We start from the raw sequence: 23981 nt of genomic DNA, 5'->3' as shown, positions 1-23981 counted from the left end.
ACCTGTCTCCTGAGAAATCTGTATGCAGATCAAGAACCAACAGTTAGAACTGGACATGAAACAAAACACTGGTTCAAAACTGGGAAACAGTGCATCAAGGTTGTTTACTGTCATCCTGCCTATTTAACTTATATGCAGAGAAAATCATGTGAAATGGCGGGCTGGATGAAGCACAAGCTGGAATCAAGATTGTGGGGAGAATTATCAATAACCTTAGATATACAGATGATACCACCCTTATGGCAGAAAGCAAAGAGCAACTAAAGAGCCTCTTGATGAAGGTCAAAGAGAGTGAAAAAGCTTACTTAAAACTCAACATTCAAAAAACTAAGATCATGGCATCTAGCCCCATTATTTTATGGCAAATAGATGGAGAAACAATGGAAACAGTGAGAGAGTTTATTGTCCTGCACTCCAAAATCACTCCAGATGGTGACTGCAGCCATGAAATTAAGACGCTTGCTCCTTCAAAGAAAAGCTCTGACAAACGTAGATAGCATATTAAAAAGCAAAGACATTACTTTGCTGATAATGGTGTGTATAGTCCAAGCTATGGTTTTTACAGGAGTCATGTACGGATGTGAGAGTTGGACTATAAAGAATGCTGAGTGTTGAAGAATCAAAAACCCGATGCTTTTGAACTGTGGTGCTGGAGAAGACTCTCAAGGAGAGAGAGAGATCAAGAGATCTCATCAAGATATCAAGAGATCTCCCTGCAAGGAGATCCAAACAGTCCATCCTAAAGGAAATCAGTCCTGAATATTCATTGGAAGGACTGATACTGAAGCTGAAGCTCCAATACTTTGGCCACCTAATGTGAAGAACTGACTCACTGGAAAAGACCCTGATTCTGGGCAAGATTGAAAGCAGGAGGAAAAGGGGATGACAGAAGACAAGGTGGTTGGATGGCATCACTGACTCGATGGACATGAGTTTGAGCAAGGTCTGAGCAATGGTGAAGGACAGGGAAGCCTGGCGCACTGCAGTCCATGGGGTTGCAAAGAGTCAAACACAACTAAGTGACTGAACAACAATAAAAGCTAAAATGGAAGTTGAGACAGTAGAGTTGATGTGTCATTTGCCTAGCAGAGAAAGGATTCTCAGATATAGTTGAGAATCAAGTATAGAAAAACCAGCAGCAGAACTGCCAAAGGAAAGATTGGTTAAAAAAAAAAAAGTTATGGAAATCATGGAAAAAGTTGCAGACAATTAGCAAGTGAAGTTTCAAGAAAGAAAGGAGGTCAAACAAAGATTTGAAGACACTAAAGACTAAGAAGAAAATTAGAGTATTACTGGTGACATGAGGGCAGTTTCAATGGAGTTGTGTTATAACTGGAAACTGAATCCCAGTGTTTTAAGTTGGGGTGATTGCGGAGACATTCAACAACAACACCGCACAGGGCAAGGACCAACCAGAACATCTGCCACCCGGAGCGCTGCAACCAGGTCTCGGAGTCCCTGCGGGAGCAGGTGATCACTCTTTCCACAATTTGCTAGAGTGGGAGGGGTACTCTGAGGGTTTGGGATAACCACAGAAGTATTTCAGTATTTTACAATCATTAAAGCTATACCTATGCCTTTCAACTGAGTATCAGCCCTACATACAAAGCTGCTTTAATTAATATTGAACGTTTCTTACATTCCCAACGCGTGGAAGGGAGCAACAGTTAATTCAAAACCATATCCATATGTCTGTGCCACAAACTAATACAGAGTCTCTTCAGTACCAACCTGTGGACTGGGTGAATCAGAAACTGGTTCCTTGTTGTTGTTTGTGTCTGTGTTTAATTTGGCCTCCAAGGACATTTCCTTTAAGGATGGGATGACACAAAAATCAGTATTTATTTATAAGTTTCTCAGGTTGGGGGGAAAAAATCGAAAGATTTTCTTTTTATCTATGTTTTCTTTCCCATTTATGTTAAAATATAAATATATTTGGATTATCTGAATATACAGAAAGGAATAGCACAGGACAGAAGCAAACACAGGTTCTCCATTCTGGTATTTAAAAATGATGTTAACATTAATAACATCAGCTCAAGTATATTATTAACTAAGGCAAGCACTGTGCTAGAAAATTTCATTTAATCTTGCCCATAACCCTATGAAGTAAGTATTTATTTTACCCATTTTATAGGTTATGATACCTACAAAAGGTAATTAACTTGCCTAAGATTTTCTCTTTTGTTGAAATAACTTTCTGGGCTCAAGAGGGTGCCACATCAACAAACCAAAATACGTTAATTTTCATGTCCCTGTAAATGTTCTACTGGACCAGAAACATAGTATATCCAGTCAGCCAATACCCAAACACTAAGCCAATTGTATACTTATTTCCTTATTTATTTTTACTTCAAACATGGACTATGAGGTCCTAGCAAATCAGATACTTTCTATTTTTCTCTTTCTTGTTCTTTATTCCTTATCCTAGGAAAGTTTCCTACCTTCCACCCTATTTTGCAGTTCTCCAAATGGAAACTGTCTGCTTCATGATAAGACTTCATGAAGCGTTTCTTTGTAGCACCTGAATTTTCATCTCTAATCATTTTTTAAAAACATCTTTCATAAACTAGAATGGTTCCTTCCATAAAACTTCCCTTGACTAGGCGTGAGGAGGCCACACTGGGACCTTGCTGTCCCTGGGATAATTTCAGGAAAGACTGGATTGAGAGACAGTCAACCACCTAGAAGCAAGTCTATTTTGGTTCTTCCACATAGTACTTTTAGCCTTTAAAGATCACAGAGCAAGGTCAAAAGAAAATAATGACGATGCTGGAAAGAGAAGAAAAGGGGGAAGAAGTTTAAGAAACTGCTTCCAGATGACAGGGGTAGCCCCTTGGTGTCTGCAACCTGCCCTCCCAACAATGGATCCATGTCATCTTTCACAAACATCTGAATACAAACAGGGCTGATTTCCCAGAAATTCAGTGAAATACTACTTTGCAAAACTGTGAATGCATCTCAGAGAGTAATAAAAAGATGGACACCTGACACCTCTGTTCTCTTCCAACTCTCTTTGGGAAAAGATCAGGTGAAGAAGTTCTCCTTCTGGCTTTCTAGAACCTGGACTTGCTCTTCCATTTCTTCTAACACTTCCCCGAAGTCCCCAATAGTCCTGCTTTGAGACTTCATTCTAAGGATCTCCAAAACATAGCACAAATCCTCTACATTCAAAACGCTTGTCTCATGGAAAAAGCAACAGGCAGCAGAGGAATTCAGGCCACCCCAAGTCACCAGCGTGGCCTGAGGGATGTGGAAACTGGACCATGCCTTAGGGATGAGGCATGAGATGGCCGGTACACTATCATTACTGAAACTTGAAGGGGGGTTCACTTGAGGCCTGTGGTTGACTTCTCAACTCTGCAGGAGGGGGGCACACGCCAATAAGGAAATTGCAGTCCCTAAATAAACAATAAGCTGGGAACCTGAGCACCAACAAGGGAGAAGGCAGGGGCTGCTGGCCTGGTCAGAGCTGGCCACGAGGGAGCAAACAAAGCAAAGATTTAAACTCTGCAAGAATGCCTTGTCAATTCAGACTCCCCAGGCAGGCCCTTTGAGAGTCCAAATTGCCAGTCACCAATCCTTCAGATTTGGTAGAATTTTTAAAGCAGGACACTTTGTTCAATCCTTTCACTTGCCAAATGAGAATAGTGAGAGCCAGAAGGGACAAGTGACTTGCCAAGGGCCCAACAAAGTCCCGGATCATTTATTACACCACAGGCCTACTGGGAGTTACTGTTTTTTCTCCACTGATTTCTCATTTCAAAGATACTTTTAAAGTCCCTCCACATGTAAACTGTGTGGTATGCAAAGCTAAGACTCTGCCTGAAATAAGCTGGTTAAATTCTTTCTCTCCAGTGGTCCTTGCTCAAAGGTACCTCCTCTTTTTTACAGGTAAAATTCCATTTTCAGACTGAAAAGGACTAGGTGGACAAGCAGAGAATTCCCTGAGTAACTAATGTATGCCAGGATTTTCCCATGCTTTAATCCATTTTAATCCCCATCACAACTCTACGAAGCCTGGTATCATGGTTCCATTTCATAGAAGGGAAAGTTGAACTTCAGAGAAAGAGCAAGTGGCAGAACCAGATTCTCAATTTCCATAAATAATATAGCCTTCTCCACTTTCGAGTCTACAGTTCAGCAAAAGAAATCAGAAGAAACTGTTTAAGATTTTTGATAGATGATTTTTCTTTCAACAAACTTATTGCCGTCTTTCCTAAATAATAATTCCTGATCACCCCTATATAATGAATGCACATTATTGAAAACATAAGAATACAGGGGGCAAAAGAAGAAAAAATCCTATATAATCTCCCCTTCTAGAATTAATGACAAGAATGTCTAGAATTAATGGTACATTATTTTCCCCAAACTTTTATTTCACACTAATAAATATAACCTTTTTATTAAAACTAACTACCATAAACCTCAGAAATGCATCTCCTAGTTGGTTATGCTACAGCTCATTTTATATTTTAACCTTTGAGTAATCAAAGTTATTGATCCTTTCGTTTGTATTATCTTCACTTTTTAGCAATAGCTTTATTGATATACAATATATATACCATAAAATTCACTCTTTTAAAGTGTACAATTCAGTATGTTATGTAACCATCACCATCTAATTCCAGAATACTTTCACCACCCCAAACTGCTGTAATTATTAGTAGTCACAACTGCTTCTCCTCTCCCCCTAGCTCCTAATCTACTTTCTATCTCTGGATAGAAACCACTAACCTACTTTCTCTATATATAGATTTGCCTATATCAGACAGTTCATATAGATGTACCCTTTCATAGCAGGCTTCTTTCATTTAGCATAATGTTTTCAAGGTTCATCAATGTTTTAGCATGTATCAGTCTTTCATTTCTTTTTCATTGCTGAATAACATTTCACTACAGCTAAGCCACATTTTGTTTATTCATACAAGATAAGGAACATCTGGCTTGTTTCAGACTTTCGACTATTACCAATAATGGTAATATGAACACATAAGGGTAGGTTTTTGTGTGTACACATTTTCAGTTTGGTTGGGTATGTATGATGGCTATGTTTAACATTTTGAAGAACTGCCAAATAGTTTTCTAAAAGGGACAGAACCATTTTACATCCCTATCATCAACATATGAGGATCTGGCATTTCCACATCTCCTCAACAATTTTTGTCTTTTTATCTTAGCCATCCTGGGGGCAGGGGATAAGTTGTATCTAACTGCAATTTAGATTTGCATTTCCCTTATGACAATTCACATTGGACATCTTCTCATGTCCTTATTGGCCATTTGTATGTTTTCACTGAAGAAATGCTTATTCAAATCCTTTACCCAATTTTTAATAGCATTTTTTGTTTTTACTGTTCACTTTTTCTTCATTTTTCAATGACCTTTTTAACTAAGGTACACTATTCATAGGAAAGTAGCCAAAACATAGGTTTTCAGAATGAATTATGATAAAGCGAACACACCTGGTTACATACAAATCATATCATGAAACAGAATATTACTTCTACTCTAAAAGCTTTGTTCAAGCCCTCACCCATCCTCCACACCCTTCTTCTTCCTCCAGATTAACCACTATGCAGACATCTAACACCATTGATTACTTTTGCCTATTTTGGGAACACAAATAAACAGAATCAAATTGTGTGTGTTCTTTTGTGTCTGGCTTCTTTCCACACTGTTTTGGGGGTATTCAATGATGTTGTTACATGAAGCAATAGCTTGGTCCTTCTCTTGCCAAATATCATTTCATTGTATGAATATTTCACTATTTATTCATCCACTGCACTATTGAGAGCTATTTGATTTGTTTCAAATTTTTTGTTATTCCACATGTAATTATGTTTTGTATGATCTACTAAAATTAGGTCTTGTTCACCATTGTTAGATTTGTTCTTAGATATTTTGAGTTTTTTAATACCATCCTAAATTATATTGTTTCTTAAATTTCATTTCATAATTGTGACTGGTATGTAGATGATTCATGTTTATATAGTGACCAGCTGTTTAAGTTCATTTATTAATCTAGTAGTCTATATATGGATTCACATTTTTTACACGCAAACTTATGGTGCCTGTGAATAAAAGGGTTTTATTTCTTCCTTTACAATTCTTATACCCAGGATATCCAGAATATTGTTGAGGAAAAGTGATAGTAATAAGCATTCTTGTCTTGTTCCTTATACCATAAGGAACACTTTAAATATTTTACCATTGACACTTAAATATACTTACCATTGATACAAGTACCAATGATACATGCTCAAGTTTTTCTTATAGCTATCTCTTATCAGATTAGAAAATCTCCTTCTAAGTTTGATAAAAGCTTTTTTTTTTTAGCATGAATGAATGTTACATTTACCAAATGCTTTCTCCACATTCACTGAAATTATATTAATTTTTCTCCTTTATCCTGCTAATGTAAAGAACATTGATTGATACACAAATACTAGCCCAACCTTGCCTTCCTGAAGTACAACTTGGTCATTTCCACAGGGTTTAGTTCACTAGGATATTTTGCACTGGTGTTTATGAGACAGACAGCCTATAATTTTCCTATCTTGCAATGGCTTTGTTGGGTATTGATATCAAGATTATGCTGGCCTCATAAACTGGGAAGTTTTCACTTGTTTTCTATTTTCTGATATAGTTTCTGTATGGTTGATACAGTTTTTTCATCAAATGTCTAGTAAAAATTCATTGAAGAAGCCATCTACAACTACAGGGTTTTTTGTTTGGTTTGTTTTTTAGATATTTTCTGATGGAAAGATTTCAAACCATAGAAACATTTTTGTTTTTAATATATAGCCCTACCCAGATATTCTATTTCTCATGCAGTCTTAATAAGTTGTATTTTTAAAAGAATTAATCTAAAATTTCAACTTTATTTTCAAAATGTTGTTAATTACATTCTCTCATATTTCTAACTCAGTAAGATTGATAGTGATGCCACTTTTTAATTTTCATATTGTTTATTTGTCTGTCTCTTTTCCTCAGTGATTCTGACCAGGACACCTGTTAATCTCCTCAAAGAATCCATGTTTAGCTTCTGAGTTCCTCTCTTGTATGTGTTTAAAAGATGCTTCCTCCTTGGAAGAAAAGTTATGACCAACCAGACAGCTTATTAAAAAGTAGAGACATTACTTTGCCAACAAAGATCTGTCTAGTCAAAACTATGGTTTTTTCCAGTAGTCATGTGTGGATGTGAGAGTTGGACTATAAAGAAAGCTGAGCATCGAAGAATTGATGCTTTTGAATTGTGGTATTGGAGAAGACTGGAGAGTTCCTTGGACTGCAAGGAGATTCAACCAATCCATCCTAAATGAAATCAGTCCTGAATATTCATTGGAAGGATTGATGCTGAAGCTGAAACTCCAATACTTTGGCTACCTGATGCGAAGAACTGACTCATTTGGAAAGACCCTGATGCTAGGAAAGATTGAAGGCGGGAGAAGGGGATGACAGAGGATGAGATGATTGGATGGCATCACCAACTCAATGGACATGAATTTGAGCAAGCTCTGGGAGCTGGTGATGGACAGGGAGGCCTGGCGTGCTATAGTCCATGGGGTCGCGAAGAGTTGGACACGACTGAGCAACTGAACTAAACTTGTATGTGTTTGGTTTCTATTTCATTAATTTCAGCTTTTTTCTCTATTATTTTTTTCTCCCACTTTCTTATGGTTTCATTTGATCTTCTATTGCTTTTTAAAGTCTTCTCTTAACCAAACTGAATGATTCGTTCTTCTCCAGATATGTCTCATAATTTCCAACCTCCTTGTCTTTGCTGATTTGGTTTCTACTGTTTATAAAGAATCCCTCTACCCTCTATCAAAATCATGTCATTTTTTTCAAGGCTCTTCTCAAATGCGATCTTCTCCATAAAACATTCCCTGTCCCTTTCTTATTTAATATCCTCTGAGCTTTTGCAGCCCATTTTGCTCTTCTTAGGTCTCTATTTAGATCCTGGCTTGTATAAAAGCCCTATTCCTTCCATTTAGCCCCTTAAAGACTGAGCACTCACTTTTTGTGAAAGGCCCACCACGGTGCTGTGCACAAAAAAGCTGCTTGGTAAGCAGTGGTATTTGTAATTCAACTTCATGAGTTATATTCACACAAAATAAACCTGTTTATAGCAGGAATTATAAATTAGTGGCTCAAACATTTAGAGTTAAACACATATAAGAAGAGTTTGAGAAAAAAAAGTTACATTGAAAAAAAAAAAAATCTTCCCTGCTTCTAAATGACAACCATATATCATCCAGAGCTAACATTTAACTTGACATTTTGCTTTTTCTGGCTATCACTTAAAACCCACATTTTTTTCCCTTATTTAAGGAAAATAGTTAAATGGGACAAGGCTTTTTTTTAAAGCTGAAAGATGAGAAGATGAAGAAATTTCTCAAGAAAAAATAAGCTAAAGGATAATTTCTTATATTGTAAGTGGATAGTGCACATCAAAAACACAGGGCTTTACTAGTTTAAGTGAGTTACGCTCCAGGTTGCTATAAAGGCTTCAGGGCAACACTTAAAATCCAGGAAAGAAAAAAAACACAGGGTATATGTTGGCTGTAGGGTACATATTTTGGAGGCCCATTTGCAGGGCTGATAACATATACATGTAAAAAGGATGAATCTTACTTACAGCACAAAGTACAATATTGCAGCTTACAAAAAATATCAAATAGACCTCTTGAGCTCTCATGAGCTGCCTCAACCTATTCTAAGATGCAAAACTCAGTGCATAATTTCCAAAGCATAGAAAGAAAAACCAGCTGAACTTAGGAATCGTCTTCAGTAAAAGCAGACTGTAAGAGGAAGGAGTTTAAGAACTTCAGAGAAGAAACTTGTGTTCATCTCTCAGCTGCCAACCTACCTGCTGCAGGACCTTGGGCAGGCTGCTCATTTTCTCTAAAACATGGCTTTTTCATCTGTGAAATTTGGCTACTCATGCCTACTCATGGGTTATTACATGTCAGATGCCTCATACCTAGTTCTCCATGTGTGGTTAGTGGTGTTTCAGCTGTAGATGTCACTGGTGATATAGGTAGTTGTTTTTTGTTTTGTTTTTTTTTCCTTGCTGTTAATACTTCTTAGTAGCCACAAAAAGATCCATGGCCTATTTTTAAGGCCTAAGATCCATCATAATGCCTTGACTAGAAAAACAAATTGACACAAATTTGCAATGAACACATAATCTTGGGAGAAAAAATAAATCTGACTGCCACATTTTGACTCATATAAAATAACAGTTCAAAAGATGAGCAACATAAACCTAGGTAGGCCCTCGAGCCAAAGAAAACATTTCAGCCACTTCATGGTATTCCTGACTAGATCCCAGGACTCAAATTACATTCACAGTGGGAAGTGGGATGCATTCAATGGCCAAGGTTTGAAATTGAAATCTTTCCCTTCCTAATTATGTGATGCTGGGAAAAGTTATCAGGTAGTTTTTGCCTTCCCATGCTCCAGTGTATCCCTTCCACGCCTGGTGAAACTGAACTGCTTGAATTTGATCAAACACCAAGCTATCTCTTAACGGAAAATTAGCTCAACTACAGGTCAGTCAACCCCATGCAGAATAACAGCAGACATCTGCCTGAACACAAAGACAAGGCTTGGTTTGTGGATTTAAAATCAAAAGATCAGCCTCACCATTAGAGGTAGCACTTGAACACAAAGTCATATTCTTTCACCAGTAGCACATCTATGAGGCAGCAACTTGGTCAAGCTCAGTCTTGAACTGCTTACTACTCAGTTTCCACAGAAAAGCTTAGTGGGGATAAATGTTACACAAGAAGAACCACTCATGACACAAAAAGTGCTACAGCTGATTATGTGACAAGAAACCTAAATAACCACAATTCTCACTTCAGTTGCCACAGAAATATTGTCATATATTCACATTACGCCCCTAGCTTCTTAATCCACTTTAGCTAACAAGTTCACCAGACCAAGTATATTATCTGCAACTCTTACCAAAATCCATATATCACTCATATATCCCATCTGATAAACTGCGCTGAATTTAGCACGAACAAAGTTTGTCTTGATGAATGCCATTTAATTTATTAAACTAATGGAATTTAGAGAATTTCAAGTTTTTTCTTACAGCCTGAGTTGTTAAATTTGGAGTGAAATTTTACATTCCATCTCAGTAATTGTTCTTATTCTAGGGTTGGTGGTTTTTCCTTTTTTTTTTTTTCTTATTTTTTGCATTTTTTAAAAACACAACCTTCTCCCTATCCCTTCCATCTGTGATTGCTGGAGATGCTGCAGCCACTTTGCTCAGACACGCATAAAGGGACTGTTTGAAAACAGACTTACATGAAGAAAGCTAAATTGAGAGATTGAATGAGAGAAAATGGTATCTGTTAGCATCTTTGAGCCCCAAGAGCAAACTATTCCTGAACAATATCTTGTTTTTCCCAGTTACATGAGTCAATACATTTCCTTTAGGCTTTAGCCATTTTAAATTAGATTTTCATTCACTTAGAAGTTTTAACTAACAAAGAAAAAAACAGAGATTATGTGACAAGTACTGTCACTACCATAATTCATTTTCATTTTAAAAAAAAACACTAGATAAAGATTTATGAATGAACCCAAGAAAGTGAAACTTTTGAACATCATGTTTATGACATGTCAAATTTATAACAGAAGTAGGTTAAAACACATTCTTTTCAAGGAATTAAAAGAAAAGGTGGGGGGGGACATCATTTAACTACGTTTTTAATTGACAGTTTTCCATAAGAGCAGGAAAGGGAAGTTTAGTAAAGAATCTTTGGTCACAAAAGCAAGAAAAGGAGGAGCACTGCAACATCTACAGGAAAACTAATTTTTCTGAAAGACACAATGTTCTAAGTGCAAACCTGGAACATACCTGCCAGACCAAATCAGGATCAAAATTAAAACTCGGAGCTTCCTGCAAGAAGATAAATCACAAATAACTCCATTTACTGTGCTTCCTTTCATATTTATTCAGGTGACTTTGGCCCCCCCGACTGAGCTGGCTGACAGTGGATGTGATGGCTGCAAGAGAGCGGCCCCCACTTCGGTGTATGCAGACGGCCCTCCCCCACGGAGACATATTTTCACAACTCTAAAAGCCCAGAGATGTACATAGACATCTACTAGAACTACCAGACTGTGGCTCTAAAAGAACTCTAATTGGGGCAAGATTTCACAGATTTTCATAACAACTTTCTGAGTTGATGAAAGGTATATTTTTGGAGAAGATGAGGACTCATAATTTCACCCTCAGTTTCTTTAAGAAGTAAGAGAAAAGTAGGGGTAGCTTCTAAATTCATGTCACCTCCCCGAAACTAAATATCCAGCTGACTCCAGGAAAGCTCCTTTTAACTTCAGATTTTGCCAAGGTAGTATATGACACCTTTATCCAAAGGTGTTAAAAATAAAATACAACCATGTCTCAAGTTACACCTATTAGTTTTAAGGGTTAGTTCTATTTGGTAGTCAACCCTAATGCTTATAAAATATGGGTTTCCAATATTCCCTCCCATTTCACAGGAACATAATATACAAAATCAGAAGAGACCACAGCCTTCATCACAACCTTACACACATGACTGAGGAGATGACCTTCTACCAGCTGCCCCCATAACTCAATTTATGCACACTGAGTATAGATGCTAATGGGACCCAGACTTGTACACTGACAAAACAGAAGGCAGTGCTTTGTGAATTAACAGGCATCCAAAGACAACAGAAGAACTCCAGGCTCAGTTCCCTGACAGTATATTGATTATCAATTGTCCTGAAAATGTGTTCTTTTACCAATCAGCATCACTGGCATCCATTTAAATAAAAACAAAACTCCAGACTCAATTTACTGATAACATATGGAGTGAACTTGCCCTAATAATTATATTTTATAATTTAAAACATATTTTATATGGCCTTCTTATGTAGATAGCCCAAAGGTGTGTTTTTAATTAACTATTAAATAGAAATAACTATTACTATTTTTTGTTTTCTAGTAAAACATATGATGCTAAAAAGAGTAAGCTACAAGCAAACAGACTTTACACTTAAAATCACAAAAAAGCACTAACAGTCTTTGTACAGAGACATTTAACAGGAAAATGACCACTACTCTGAGAGAGATTCCACTCCTGGTTTCTCCAAAGAGTTTTGAAACACAATCTTTCCTTAAACAAAAAAAAAAAGGAATGCTTTGGAAATAGTTTTATATACATCCTCTTCTATTATTAATTGTGTTGGAACTGGGGAGGTAGGTATGGAGGTAGGTAGAAAGGGGACTGAATGACTCTTCACAGAAAACTGAAATAAAATCTTTTGTCTTGTCTTTTTCCTTTTCTATTCTTTTTTGTTTTGTTGTTGTTTTTTTTTTTTAAGCCTTAGCCAAGTTTCAAGTTTGGTTCCAGTGTGAAGTGAGGAAGAAATCTCTGTTACAAGATTCTACACTCCCCTAGAAGTGTAGAATAGGAAGCTTACTTACAAAATAAGTCAAAATTATGCAAATCCAAAAAGAATCGATGAGCCAAGATTAGCAATTATTTTTTAACCTTACTGGCATTTGATCCCTTTGATAATATTTTTCAAATCAATTTGCTGCAAATGTATTTATAAGTACCATGAATCATGTAACCTCATTCAGTAGACATAAAGTCTTAAAGTAAATGTTCTACGTTATTTCAAAAAAAAAAAAATCCACTTGGATGAAGACATTGTCATTGACTAGGGAAAAAAAAAAAAAAAAAAAAACTCAAGTTAGACTTGTAATGCCAGGAACTCAGTAGCTTGTATTAGTTTCCTCCCCCCCCAGACTTGGGAATTTTTTGGCAGACATTTCAAAATAATGTGTTCTGAGACAGAAAAATCATTACCCTATCAGCAAGCTTTAGAATTCTTTTGTAGAAAGATGGTGACCAGCAAACTCTCAAATGTTATACTTAGGCATGAAATATCGAAATTGCAAACATCATTATGAATTTTTTTCTTCACGGAACTAAAAATCAATAATTATTTATTCTTACAAGAAATACTCTACTATTTGCTTCCTTTTGGCAAAAACTGAAAGTAAAAGACTTCAAATCTTTATAAACTGACAGAGCAACTGGGTTTCATAGATTGGTTTCTCAATGGCTCAGTCATCATTATATACTACATTATTCTTTAAATGTCCTAAATCCATCCAGGAGGATCTTTGCTTCTTTTAAATATCTCTATGTTTTCCCAGTTAAATAGAATACTTTGTGTTTAATAAATTATTATTAATTTCAGACTGAGTAGAAAATACTGAAGTCATAAGAAAGTTATTATTCTTTGAAAAGTAAATTTAGCTGATAGCATAATTTTAATTATTTAACACCTCCACTGCACAAAAAACAACTTATCTTTGCCAAATCTTAGTTTCTCAAGGTGTCTTTTCATTGTCATGTGAATGGAAAGAAGAAAAAAGAATTATTCTAGCTTTAGAAATTTACTTTTAAAGCACACACAAAACCTCTCTTAGGGTTGAAAGCACTGGCTACGCTTTGGAAATGAAGCCAGCTCCTTTCTGCCAAAGGATACTTGAGCCCCTTTATTCTTTTGCCCAGAAAAAGCATCCTCATTAAAGGGCCAATAAATTAAATATACCCAAGAAGGCAAAAAAGAAAAAAGAAATCCAGAAGAAAAAGCACCCATCAGGGTGCCTAAGGAAAAACACAACCGTACATTTCATGTGTTTGTGTTAGTCACCATCAAGTTTAGAACAAACTCCGGGGAAACAGCTGCTTTTGAAAAATGTGAATAGCTCCTACCTTCATTTCAATGACAGTCTGGAGAGCCTTCGTCTTGGCTGGCTCCGGCTGAAGTTGGCTTCTTCGGTGTAATTCCTGGGGAGGAACACGATAGAAATAAGCCTGACGGTTCATCCTTCCGTTACACCATGACTTTTGCACAGGTACCACTCAGCCCACCCGGTCCAGGCTCGCAGTGTACAGACATAAACAAGCCACAGGTGCCTCTTCCCCCACCCTCGTTAGCATCCCTGCTGCCTGGAGCATGCGATCCGGTGAAAAGCTCCTGGCACATGCGCTATTTCTGAAACTTCCATCAATAATTAATGTCAACTGTGACAAAGCCAGCAAGTAATCATAATCCAAATACTGTTCAACACTGGGGCTGTTGCCCAGCCATCAAATCATAATTTACTAAATTACATTACTCTGTGCTCCCAATACAAACACAGCAAGGAAACAGAGGAAAGAAAATGACTAACGTGGTTGCAAATCTGCTGCACGCATGGTATTTTGCTACTGAAGTAGGTTTGAAATGAGCAATTTAAAACATTTTCAGTACAACTGTGACACTTTTTGCAGTGAATTGGTCTGATGAAACCCTGTGAATCTCTTGCTTCCTAATTTACAGTTTCAGTCCTTGTTCAAAACCACATCTGTGTGTGATATGTTTGTGCATTCATGATGCCAAGAAATTAAAACTGGCATTAATATCAACAGTGTTAGAAGGGAGAAAAAATGGTTAAAGCCAGATATAGACTCAAGAAATTCTTTATAGATAAAAAGCAAAAAAATGTAATTACAATTTTAATCTTCAAGGCTTACTTTTTGTATGTCTCCAAAAAAAAAAGTCTATCAAGACTGAAAGATAGCCTTGGCAGAAGAGAAGAGATAAAGTTGTTCAGTTAATACTTTATTTTTCTTAATGATAATTATCAACAATTTTATGAAAGTAGCCAATGACAGGAATAAACAAAAATGCTTACACATGTCAAAATTGCTGGTACAGTTACTCACCTATGGAATAATTCCATTAAGACTTATTTGAATTATAAGTCACCTATGGATAATGCTATAAGATTTATTTGCTTCCAGAAAAGTCATTTAACATCAACATGGAGTAGTGCTAGATCTTTACGTTCCCTGGGTTGGGAAGATCACTTGGAGAAGGGAACAGCTATCCACTCCAGTATTCTGGCCTGGGGAGTTCCATGGGCCATCCATGGGGTCACAAAGAGTCAGACATGACTGAGCGACTTTACACTCCACTGGACCATAAACATTTTTTTAAAAAAGGAAAAGAAAAACTTTGAGTGTTAAAGAAGAGGGCCAATATAATATCTGGCTTTATCCAAGTAAAGACATTAAAAATAACCCTACCTCCACCATTACTAACATCTATTATCATCACCATTTCATTAAGAAAGAACATTTCATCAAGAAAGAAATTTTTCAGAACAGAGTCACAGAGAAAAAGATAGTCCTTCCCTGGATTCCAGGGTTAACAAAACAGGCAACCTTTCACCCATATCCTATTACCTTGTTCTTACTTACCAGCAGCCCAAGAAGACCATGGTCATGGACTATGGTGCATACGTCTAGGGACCAGTACTGGGGAATAACTGCTACACCTCTGGACTATAGTATATTTTCTCCTCAAAGCATCACTGGCACAAATCTGCAGAGCTATGCAAAACTACTTCTCAAACTTGATTTTGAGAAGCATTAGAATTGGTGCTCAGGCATTATTCAAAATGGTCTCAACGTCAGTTAGGACATTTTTCCCCATAAAATATTTCTGTACGGAATGAGTCCAAGTATTACTGAACCCAATTTCAGTATATTATCAGATACATCACATAAGGAATTCAGCCTTTAAAAAAGAAAAAGTCAAAAAAAAGAAAAAGTCGACTTAGCCCTCAACATTATTTCCAAGATTGTTGGAGTTCACTGGATCAATAAAATCTTACAGATGAGAAAACAGAAAGTAAGTACCCTGTCAGAACTGTTCCACAGTAAGTCATAGAAGAAATACATTTCATAGGTAGGTCAACAACTCTAATAACATGTGGTATCAAAAGTATCTTAATGAAAAACACTGAGAATGAAACTCATAATTTCATACCATAGCCAGTAAACTTTCAGAATAAAAATTATAAGATAATTTGAGGAGAGAGGTTAAGCGTGTATAAAACAAACAAAAATAATTGTGAAGCAACTAAGCAACACAACAAAAATAAAAACCATTAGGGCAAAAACATGTGCCGTTAAAATTTCTGCCAAGCATGAAAACATTTTTAAGGGCAAACATGCAATAACAAAGCTAAACTTGTAGCAACAGTTTTGCAAAAATGAAAACAGAGTTCTCTTTGTTGTGACTACACAAGTCCTATTATAAACCAGTTCAAAAACCAGCCCCAAATCTCTATCACTCCTTAAAAAAATAAAATTTCCAATTACCCAAGAATTGTAATTTTCCTATTTTAAACATATTTCAATCAACTCAGACTTCACAGTTTCTGAGGATCACCTTAATTCTTAAGGTGTCAGGTAAGTGAAGATTATGAGCCACATGAAGACTTTATGTGAAAGTCACTCAGTTGGGTCCAACTCTTTGGGACCCCTTGGAATTCTCAAAGCCAGAATACTGGAGTGGGAAACTTTTCCCTTCTGCAGGGGATCTTTCCAACCCAGGGATCAAATCCAGGTCTCCTGAATTGCAGACAGATTCATTACCAGCTGAGCCACTAGGAAAAGTTTATGGATTGCCTAAAAGTCCCATCTCAGCCACTTTATTCATCTCTCAGATCTGGGATCCTTAAAAAGCACACTCTGATTGTAGCAGAAAGGATCAGTTGCCCAATAAAGATTTGTGTTCCTCCTCATTAGCGTGGAGCTATTGTTAGGAAATACCATCACCACCACCCTTGTTTCAGGTGAGACCATGTGACTTATTTCTGGCCAGTGGAATATGGGTAAAAATAAGGAACTCAAGGCCTTAAAAATCTCTTACCCTGTCCTCATTTCTCCCACTTTTTCTGCCTGCTGCTAAAGGAACACAAGAGCCAAGAAGATGGCAGAACCCCAAGATGAAAGGAACCTGGGTTCCTGAAATGCCAAGTGAAAAGCCTATTGAACACCCACACTGGATGGTGGTGACATGAAAAATGAATTTGTATTAAGTTGGTCTCAGAGTTTTCAGCCTTTGTATGTAGAGATCCCAGCTCTCTATGCTTTAACTACGGCAAAGTGATTTCAACATGTGAGTGCTGGCCAAATTTTTCTAAGCTTAGAGTAAGATGAGTTGGTTGCTGGTGCTCCAACTATCCTTAATCATCTGAAAGAGGCACCCATTAGACAATGATTTTAAATAAAACTAAAGAAGTTCCCCAGGAGCATCTGGGTGCAGGGATGAGGAAAAATAAGATTTTACTTACTCTGTAAGTTTTTAAACGACAATATTGAAACATCAAGTTCAGCAGTTCCTATGCTTTTCTGGGTCACTGATTTCTGTAAGAATCGGTCGGAAGCTATGGATTATCCCCAGAAATGGATACAGAAGCATAAACCAACAAAATGCCATATCATTTCAGCTGGTTCACAGGGCCTGGTCCAGCACCCAAGAAGTTCACCTTTGAGCCATACTACAGGCTAAAAACCACTTAATGAGACAAAAGAGCACTTCATGGAGATGGGCAGTCAGGACCCTGTCCAGTCCTAACCTGAGACTTTGGTCATGTTCCCCTTTCTGATGAGTAAAAGAAGCTTTATGAGTGAGTTTCTATTGGCCTTCCAGATCTGAGAACATCCAGATTTTCAATAGCAGCTGATTCTGAAAAGCTGATCTCTGGTGGATAGTTCTAATCACAGCCATTCTCATTTCAAAAACAATAAAAAGAAGAAAATTGGCTATTTCACTGTGACACTGATGCTGAGGTTATTTTTCTATAATCTAATGACTAGGATGGCCTTAGCTGGTATAAAACTGCCAGCTCCTCCAGGTGATCAACATGGAAATATAACAAGAATCCAGAATTTTGAGCATGAAACCTCAAGTGGTTCATCAGGATGACATTTCTTGGCAGTTAATGAGAATCTAAAGTCTAGTGAGTTAATCTGGATGGACACTAGCATCCAAGATGAGCCTGACAGGATAACGTTTGCACATACCATATACTTTCTTTGGCAGACCAAAAAAAAAAAAATTCAAAACTTAACTTTCTCTCCGAAAGTAATTTACTATTTATATCTGGCCTTTCCACCTTACCATTCTGGTAATCTACTGTCATGTAAAAAATCACCCCAAATTTAGTGGTGTCCAATCACCACCATTTTATTATGCTCATGAATTCTGGGTCAGAAAGTCATAACAGGCAGAGCAAGGAAGGCTGGTTTTTAAAGCATGGTATTAGAGTGCTGGAACAGCTGCGGCTGGTGGATCCACTTCCAAGATGGCTTCTTCACCTGTATGCTTTCTTGGCTAGAAAATGACTTGAAGGCCAGGTTTACCTGAAATTCTAAATCTGAGCAACTATATATGTCCTTTCCGTGTGACTTGGACTTCCTCACAGCATGGCAGCCTCAGGGTCCTCCAGCCTCTTATACTGAAGTGCAAAGATTCCAAGAAATAAGCCAGAGACTGCATGGCCTTTTATTATGTACCCCCAGAAGTCCCACAAAAGCATTCACAAGCATGTTCTCAAATTTCAAGTAAGAGTGCAAAAGATTCTGAAGCTGTATCTTTTAATTGCTACTTTTAAGGAATAAAACCAGTTGGAGAAACCAACAGGAAAGAAACTCAATAATCTCAACATCAACTCAGATCAGTCTTAAGATACAGTTGATTCATGTATACAAAAAACAATTTGATATAAGGGATATAGATAATATAGCAGTAAACCAAGCAGAAAAACATCCCAGCCCCTCTGTCTTTTTTCACTTCAAATTCCAACAGAAGAGAAGCAAAACAGTTTAAAAAGGTGACCAAAATAGTATAAGTGTTTAAAAATAGGTCACGAAGGTGGAACAGGACCTTTGAGAGGTGAGGGACTCATAGCCATTTTAAATTCGGTGATTAGGGAAAGTTTCAGGAAAAAGTGATATGTGAACAAAAATCTAAAGGAAATGAGGGAACCAGTTATGCATATATTCCAGGCAAAGGTAATAAAGAGCAAATGCTTGCATACCTGCCTACTACTACATAAGGGATGGGGAAAGTGGTAGGTCAGAGTTCAGGGGTTGGGGATGATGGGAAGATAGGTATATATTTAGAGTCCACTGTATGGATACTAGTTTCACTCTGAGGAAAATGGGGAGCCACTGGAAGGTTCTGAGAAAAGATAAACCATGATATGGATATGATGCACATTCTTAAAGGATTCCTCCAGCTGCTCACCTGCAGCATGGTTTTGGATTGAGGAGGGCGGTAAGAGAAAAATCATAGGGCCTAGTAGAAGAAACTGGGGAAAAAACCAGCAACAGACAAAAGAATCTTGGACTACAATGACAGAGAGAAGGCTATGGCAAGGAATTGAGTTTGGATATGCTTTGAAAGTGAGGCTCACTTGATTTCATGAAGACTGCCTTGGACTAGAGAAAGAGAAAAGTAAAGTATGGCTTCAAGGCATTTAGCCTGAACAATAAGAAGAACGGAGGTGGAATACCAAGACAGGGAAGACTAGGGAGAAGTGGGAGTTACAGGAATCATTGGGTTTTGCATGTTTTAAGTCTGTGATGCTATTAGACATTCAAGTGGAGATGCTAAGTAGGTGGCTGAATAGATAAGCTGGATTTGAAGGGACAAGTAAAAGCTACAATTACAAATTTGATATCAGTGATTACATAGCACTTAATGCAACGAGCCTAGATAAAATCAACTAGGGACTAAGCATAGAGAGTAGAGGAGAAATCATAGGCCTGAGCCCGGGGCACTCCGACATGAAGGGGTCTGAGAAGTGAGGAGGAGCCAGCAAAGAAGACTGAGGAAAAAAACAAGACAGGTAGGAAGAGAACAAGGAGAGGAGTATCCTGGAAATCAAGTGGAGAAGATAAACACAGGATGTAGGAATGACCACCTGATCAACTGCTGCTGAGCAGTTAATAGAATGAGGTCAGAGGAATGGTCATAGGACTCAGCAACACACAGGACATTAATAACCTTGACTACAGTAGCTTTGGTGGATACTGTGAGTAAAAGTTGACTGAAATGTGCTGTGGGAGAATGGAAGAAAAAAAAAAGACCCTTAGGCTGTAAGATTTGCTCAGGCTACCATATTGCACAATGATTTACTGATCATTTATTTCATCAAAACTCTGTTTTAGATTTGCACATCCATGTTCACAGAAGCATTATGAGAAGAGCCAAAAGGTGGAAGCAACTGAAATGTCTTTCAACAGATGGATGAATAATCAAATGTGGTGTGTGTATATATATATACATTGTATTAGTCAGCTTTAAAAGGATATAAGACGATTCATCCACCTATTACAACTTGGATGAAATTTGAGGATATTATGCTTAGTGAAATAAAGCAGTCCCAAAAAACAAATACTGTATGATCTCATTTATATGAGGCATCAACAACAGTCAAACTCATAGAAACAAAAACTAGACTGATCATTGCCAGGGACTGAGGACAAGGGAAATGCAGAGTTGTTTAACGGGTATAGAGCTGTGATTTTGCAAAATGGAAAAGTTCTGGAGATCGGTTGCACAACAATGTGGATATACTTAATACTACTGAACTGTACACTTAAGAATGGTTTAAGTGGCAAATTTTATGCTGCGGGTACTTCTATTTATAAAAAGTTTTAAGCCAGAAATACAACAGAAACTAAGTCCCTCAACCTTCACCATTTCCACTCTTCTAGAGAGAAACCATCATCTAAACTTGGTATCTATCCTTCTCATCCATGTTCTATGCATTTACTACATATGAATGTCCTCATAAATAGTGAAATCTAACAATAGAATACATTGTTTTCTCATTTACATAAATGACAGCTGTCTGCACTGTACAAAGCTTTGCATTTTAGTTTTCAATCTCAATAATATTTATGACTTCAGAATTGGTATGTGTAAATATGTTTTCTATGTTTTTCTACTATAAACAATTTTGCAGTAAACTTTCTAGTACATGAAAAAGACTTCTTTTTTTGCTATCTTTATACTCTTAAATGAACAATAATTATGTTCTGAAACATTCTGTTTCTTCTGCTTAATAATCCTCTACCCTTTTCATCTCTTTATCAGTAGGAATCCGCAGACTACAGCCCACCAGCCCACCATCTATCTTGGTAAATAAAGTTTTATTGAAATACTATTATATCCATTCACTTACATACTGTCTATGGTTACTTTCATACGGTTTCATTTCACAGCAGAGTTGAGCAGTTATAACAGAGCCAAAATGGCCTCACAAAGCAAGAAATATTTAAAATCTTATCTGGCCTTTTATAGAAAGTTTGTCAACCCCTAGTCTAGAGTATCTTCAAAAAAGGGAGAGGGCATATGTATACACTGTTGTATGACAGAAACCAACAAAACATTGTAAAGCAATTATCCTCCAATTTAAAATAAATTAAATAAATTAAAAATAATCAACCTAGCAATCTCGGAAAAAAAGAAAGACCAAATCTTTGTATGGGAGTTTAAAATATGTTCACAAATTTTTTATATTCCCTTTATAAGATGAAGCTTAAATATCTTAACCTGTAGTGCCTGAAGACTGGACTTAATAACTCAGTTCTAACAAAAAGAATACAGTAGAAGTAACTGTATTCTGAGGCTTCATCATAAAAGACATCATGGCATTCTTCTTGCTTACATTCTTGGGTCACTCACTCTGGGAGAAGCCAGCTACCACGCCATAAGGACATTTAAGCTGAAACCTATGGAGAAGCCCATACGACATGAAACTCAGGCCTCCTGCCAACAGTCAGATGAACAAATCATCATAGAAGTGGGCTGTCCAAACTTAGTGAAGCCTTCAGATGCCTGCAACCTTACAGAGCAGCTTGACTGCAACTTCATGAGGTATTCTGGAGACAGAAATAATGAGTTAAGTGACTCCAATAATTCTTATTGCAAAATTAAGCCTTAAATCAAAGAAAGTAGGGAAAAGGGCCATTTGTGACCTAAATCAAATCCCTATGGTTAGATAGTGAGGTGATGACTAGATTCAAAGGCTTAGATCTGGTAGAGTGAATGAAGAACTATGAGTGGAGGTTCGTAACATTGAACAGGAGGTGATGATCAAAACCATCCCTCAAAAAAAGAAATTCAATAGTCTGTTCTGTATTTCTGTGTCTCTTTTTCTGTTTTGCATATAGGGTTATCGTTACCATCTTTCTAAATTCCATATATATGCATTAGTATGCTGTAATGTTCTTTATCTTTCTGGCTTACTTCACTCTGTATAAGGGGCTCCAGTTTCATCCATCTCATTAGGACTGGTTCAAATGAATTCTTTTTAACGGCTGAGTAATATTCCATGGTGTATATGTACCACAGCTTCCTTATCCATTCACCTGCTGATGGGCATCTAGGTTGCATGGGATGGGGAATACGTGTAAATCTATGGCTGATTAATATCAATGTATGACAAAACCCACTGAAATGTTGTGAAGTACTTAGCCTCCAACTAATAAAAAATTAAAAAAAAAAAAAAAGAAAATAAGAATAAAAAAAGAAATTCAAGAAGGCAAAGTGGTTGTCTGAGGAGGCCTCACGAATAGCTGAGAGGAGAGAAGCTAAAAGCAAGGAGAAAGGAAAAGATATACACAACTGACTGCAGAGTTCCAGAGCACAGCAAGGAGAGATAAGGAAGCCTTCCTACGTGAACAATGCAAAGAAACAGAGGAAAATGATAGAATGGGAAAGACTAGATATCTCAAGAAAATTGAAGATATCAAGGAGACATTTCATGTAAAGATGAGCACAACAAAAGACATAAAGAGCAAAGATTTAACCAAAGCAGAAAAGATTAAAAAGAGGTGGCAAGAATGCCCAGAAGAACTATACAAAAAAGGTCGTAATGACCCAGATAACCATGATGCTGCGGTCACTCACCTAGAGTCAGACATCCTGGAATGTGAAGTCAAGTGGGCCTTAGGAGGCATTATCATGAACAAAGCTAGTGGAGGTGATGGAATCCCTGCTGAGCTATTGCAAATCCTAAAAGATGATGCTGTGAAAGTGTTCCACTCAATATGCCAGCAAATTTGGAAAACTCAGCAGTGGCCACAGGACTGGAAAAGGTCAGTTTTCATTCCAATCCCAAAGAAAGGCAATCCCAAAGAATGTTATGCTCATTTCACATGTTAACAAGGTAATGCTCAAAATCCTTCAAGTTAGGCTTCAACAATACATGAACCAAGAACTTTCAAATGTACAAGCCGGATTTTAAAAAGGCAGAGGAACCAGAGATCAAATTGCCAACATCCACTGGATCATTGAAAAAGCAAGGGAATTCCACACAAACATCTACTTCTGCTTCATTGACTATGCTAAAGTCTTTGACTATGTGGGTCACAACAAATTGTGGAAAATTCTTAAAGAAATGGGAGTACCAGATCACCTTATCTGTCTCGTAATAAACCTGTATGCAGGTCAAGAAGCAAAAGTTAGAACCAGACCTGGAACAACAGACAAGTTCAAAACTGGGAAAGGAGTAGATAAGGGTGTATATTGTCACCCTGCTTATTTAACTTATATGCAGAGTACATCATGTGAAAAGCTGGGCTGGATGAATCACAAGCTGGAATCAAGATTGCCAGGAGAAATATCAACCTCAGATATGCAGATGGTTCCAGTCTAATGGCAGAAAGTATAGAGGAACTAAAAAAGCCTCTTGATGAGGGTGAAAAAGGAGTGTGAAAAAGCTGGCTTAAAATTCAACATTCAAAAGCCTAAGATCATCCCATCCAGTCCTGGTCCCATCACATCCATGGCAAATAGATGGGGGAAAAGTGAAACAGTGACAGACTTTATTTTCTTGGCCTCCAAAATAACCACAGATGGTGACTGCAGTCACAAAGTTAAAAGACACTTGCTCCTTGAAAGGAAAGCTGTGATGAACCTAGACAACATAATAAAAAGCAGAGACATCACTTTGTTGACAAAGGTCCATATAGTCAAAACTATGGTTTTTCCAGTAGTATTGTATGGATGTGAGAGTTGGACCATAAAGAAGGTTGAGGGCCAAAGAATTG

At 37.2% G+C, this 23981-nt stretch overlaps 1 protein-coding gene across 1 annotated transcript in view; it reads right to left on the bottom strand.

Moving 5' to 3' along the window:
- The window catches only part of ERC2 (ELKS/RAB6-interacting/CAST family member 2), a 981757-nt gene that overhangs the window by 681614 nt on the left and 276162 nt on the right, over positions 1 to 23981 (bottom strand). Inside the window, exons 5-6 of the mRNA XM_043885488.1 lie at positions 13791 to 13865; positions 10886 to 10927 (exon numbers count right to left, since the gene is read on the bottom strand). Coding sequence (XP_043741423.1) covers positions 10886 to 10927; positions 13791 to 13865 — 117 coding nt within the window. The remainder of the gene's footprint in view (positions 1 to 10885; positions 10928 to 13790; positions 13866 to 23981) is intronic.

The sequence above is a fragment of the Cervus elaphus genome, chromosome 24 (genome assembly GCF_910594005.1).
Source record: "Cervus elaphus chromosome 24, mCerEla1.1, whole genome shotgun sequence".
NCBI classification, from domain to species: domain Eukaryota; kingdom Metazoa; phylum Chordata; class Mammalia; order Artiodactyla; family Cervidae; genus Cervus; species Cervus elaphus.
This window is presented reverse-complemented; position numbering and strand designations above follow the sequence as displayed.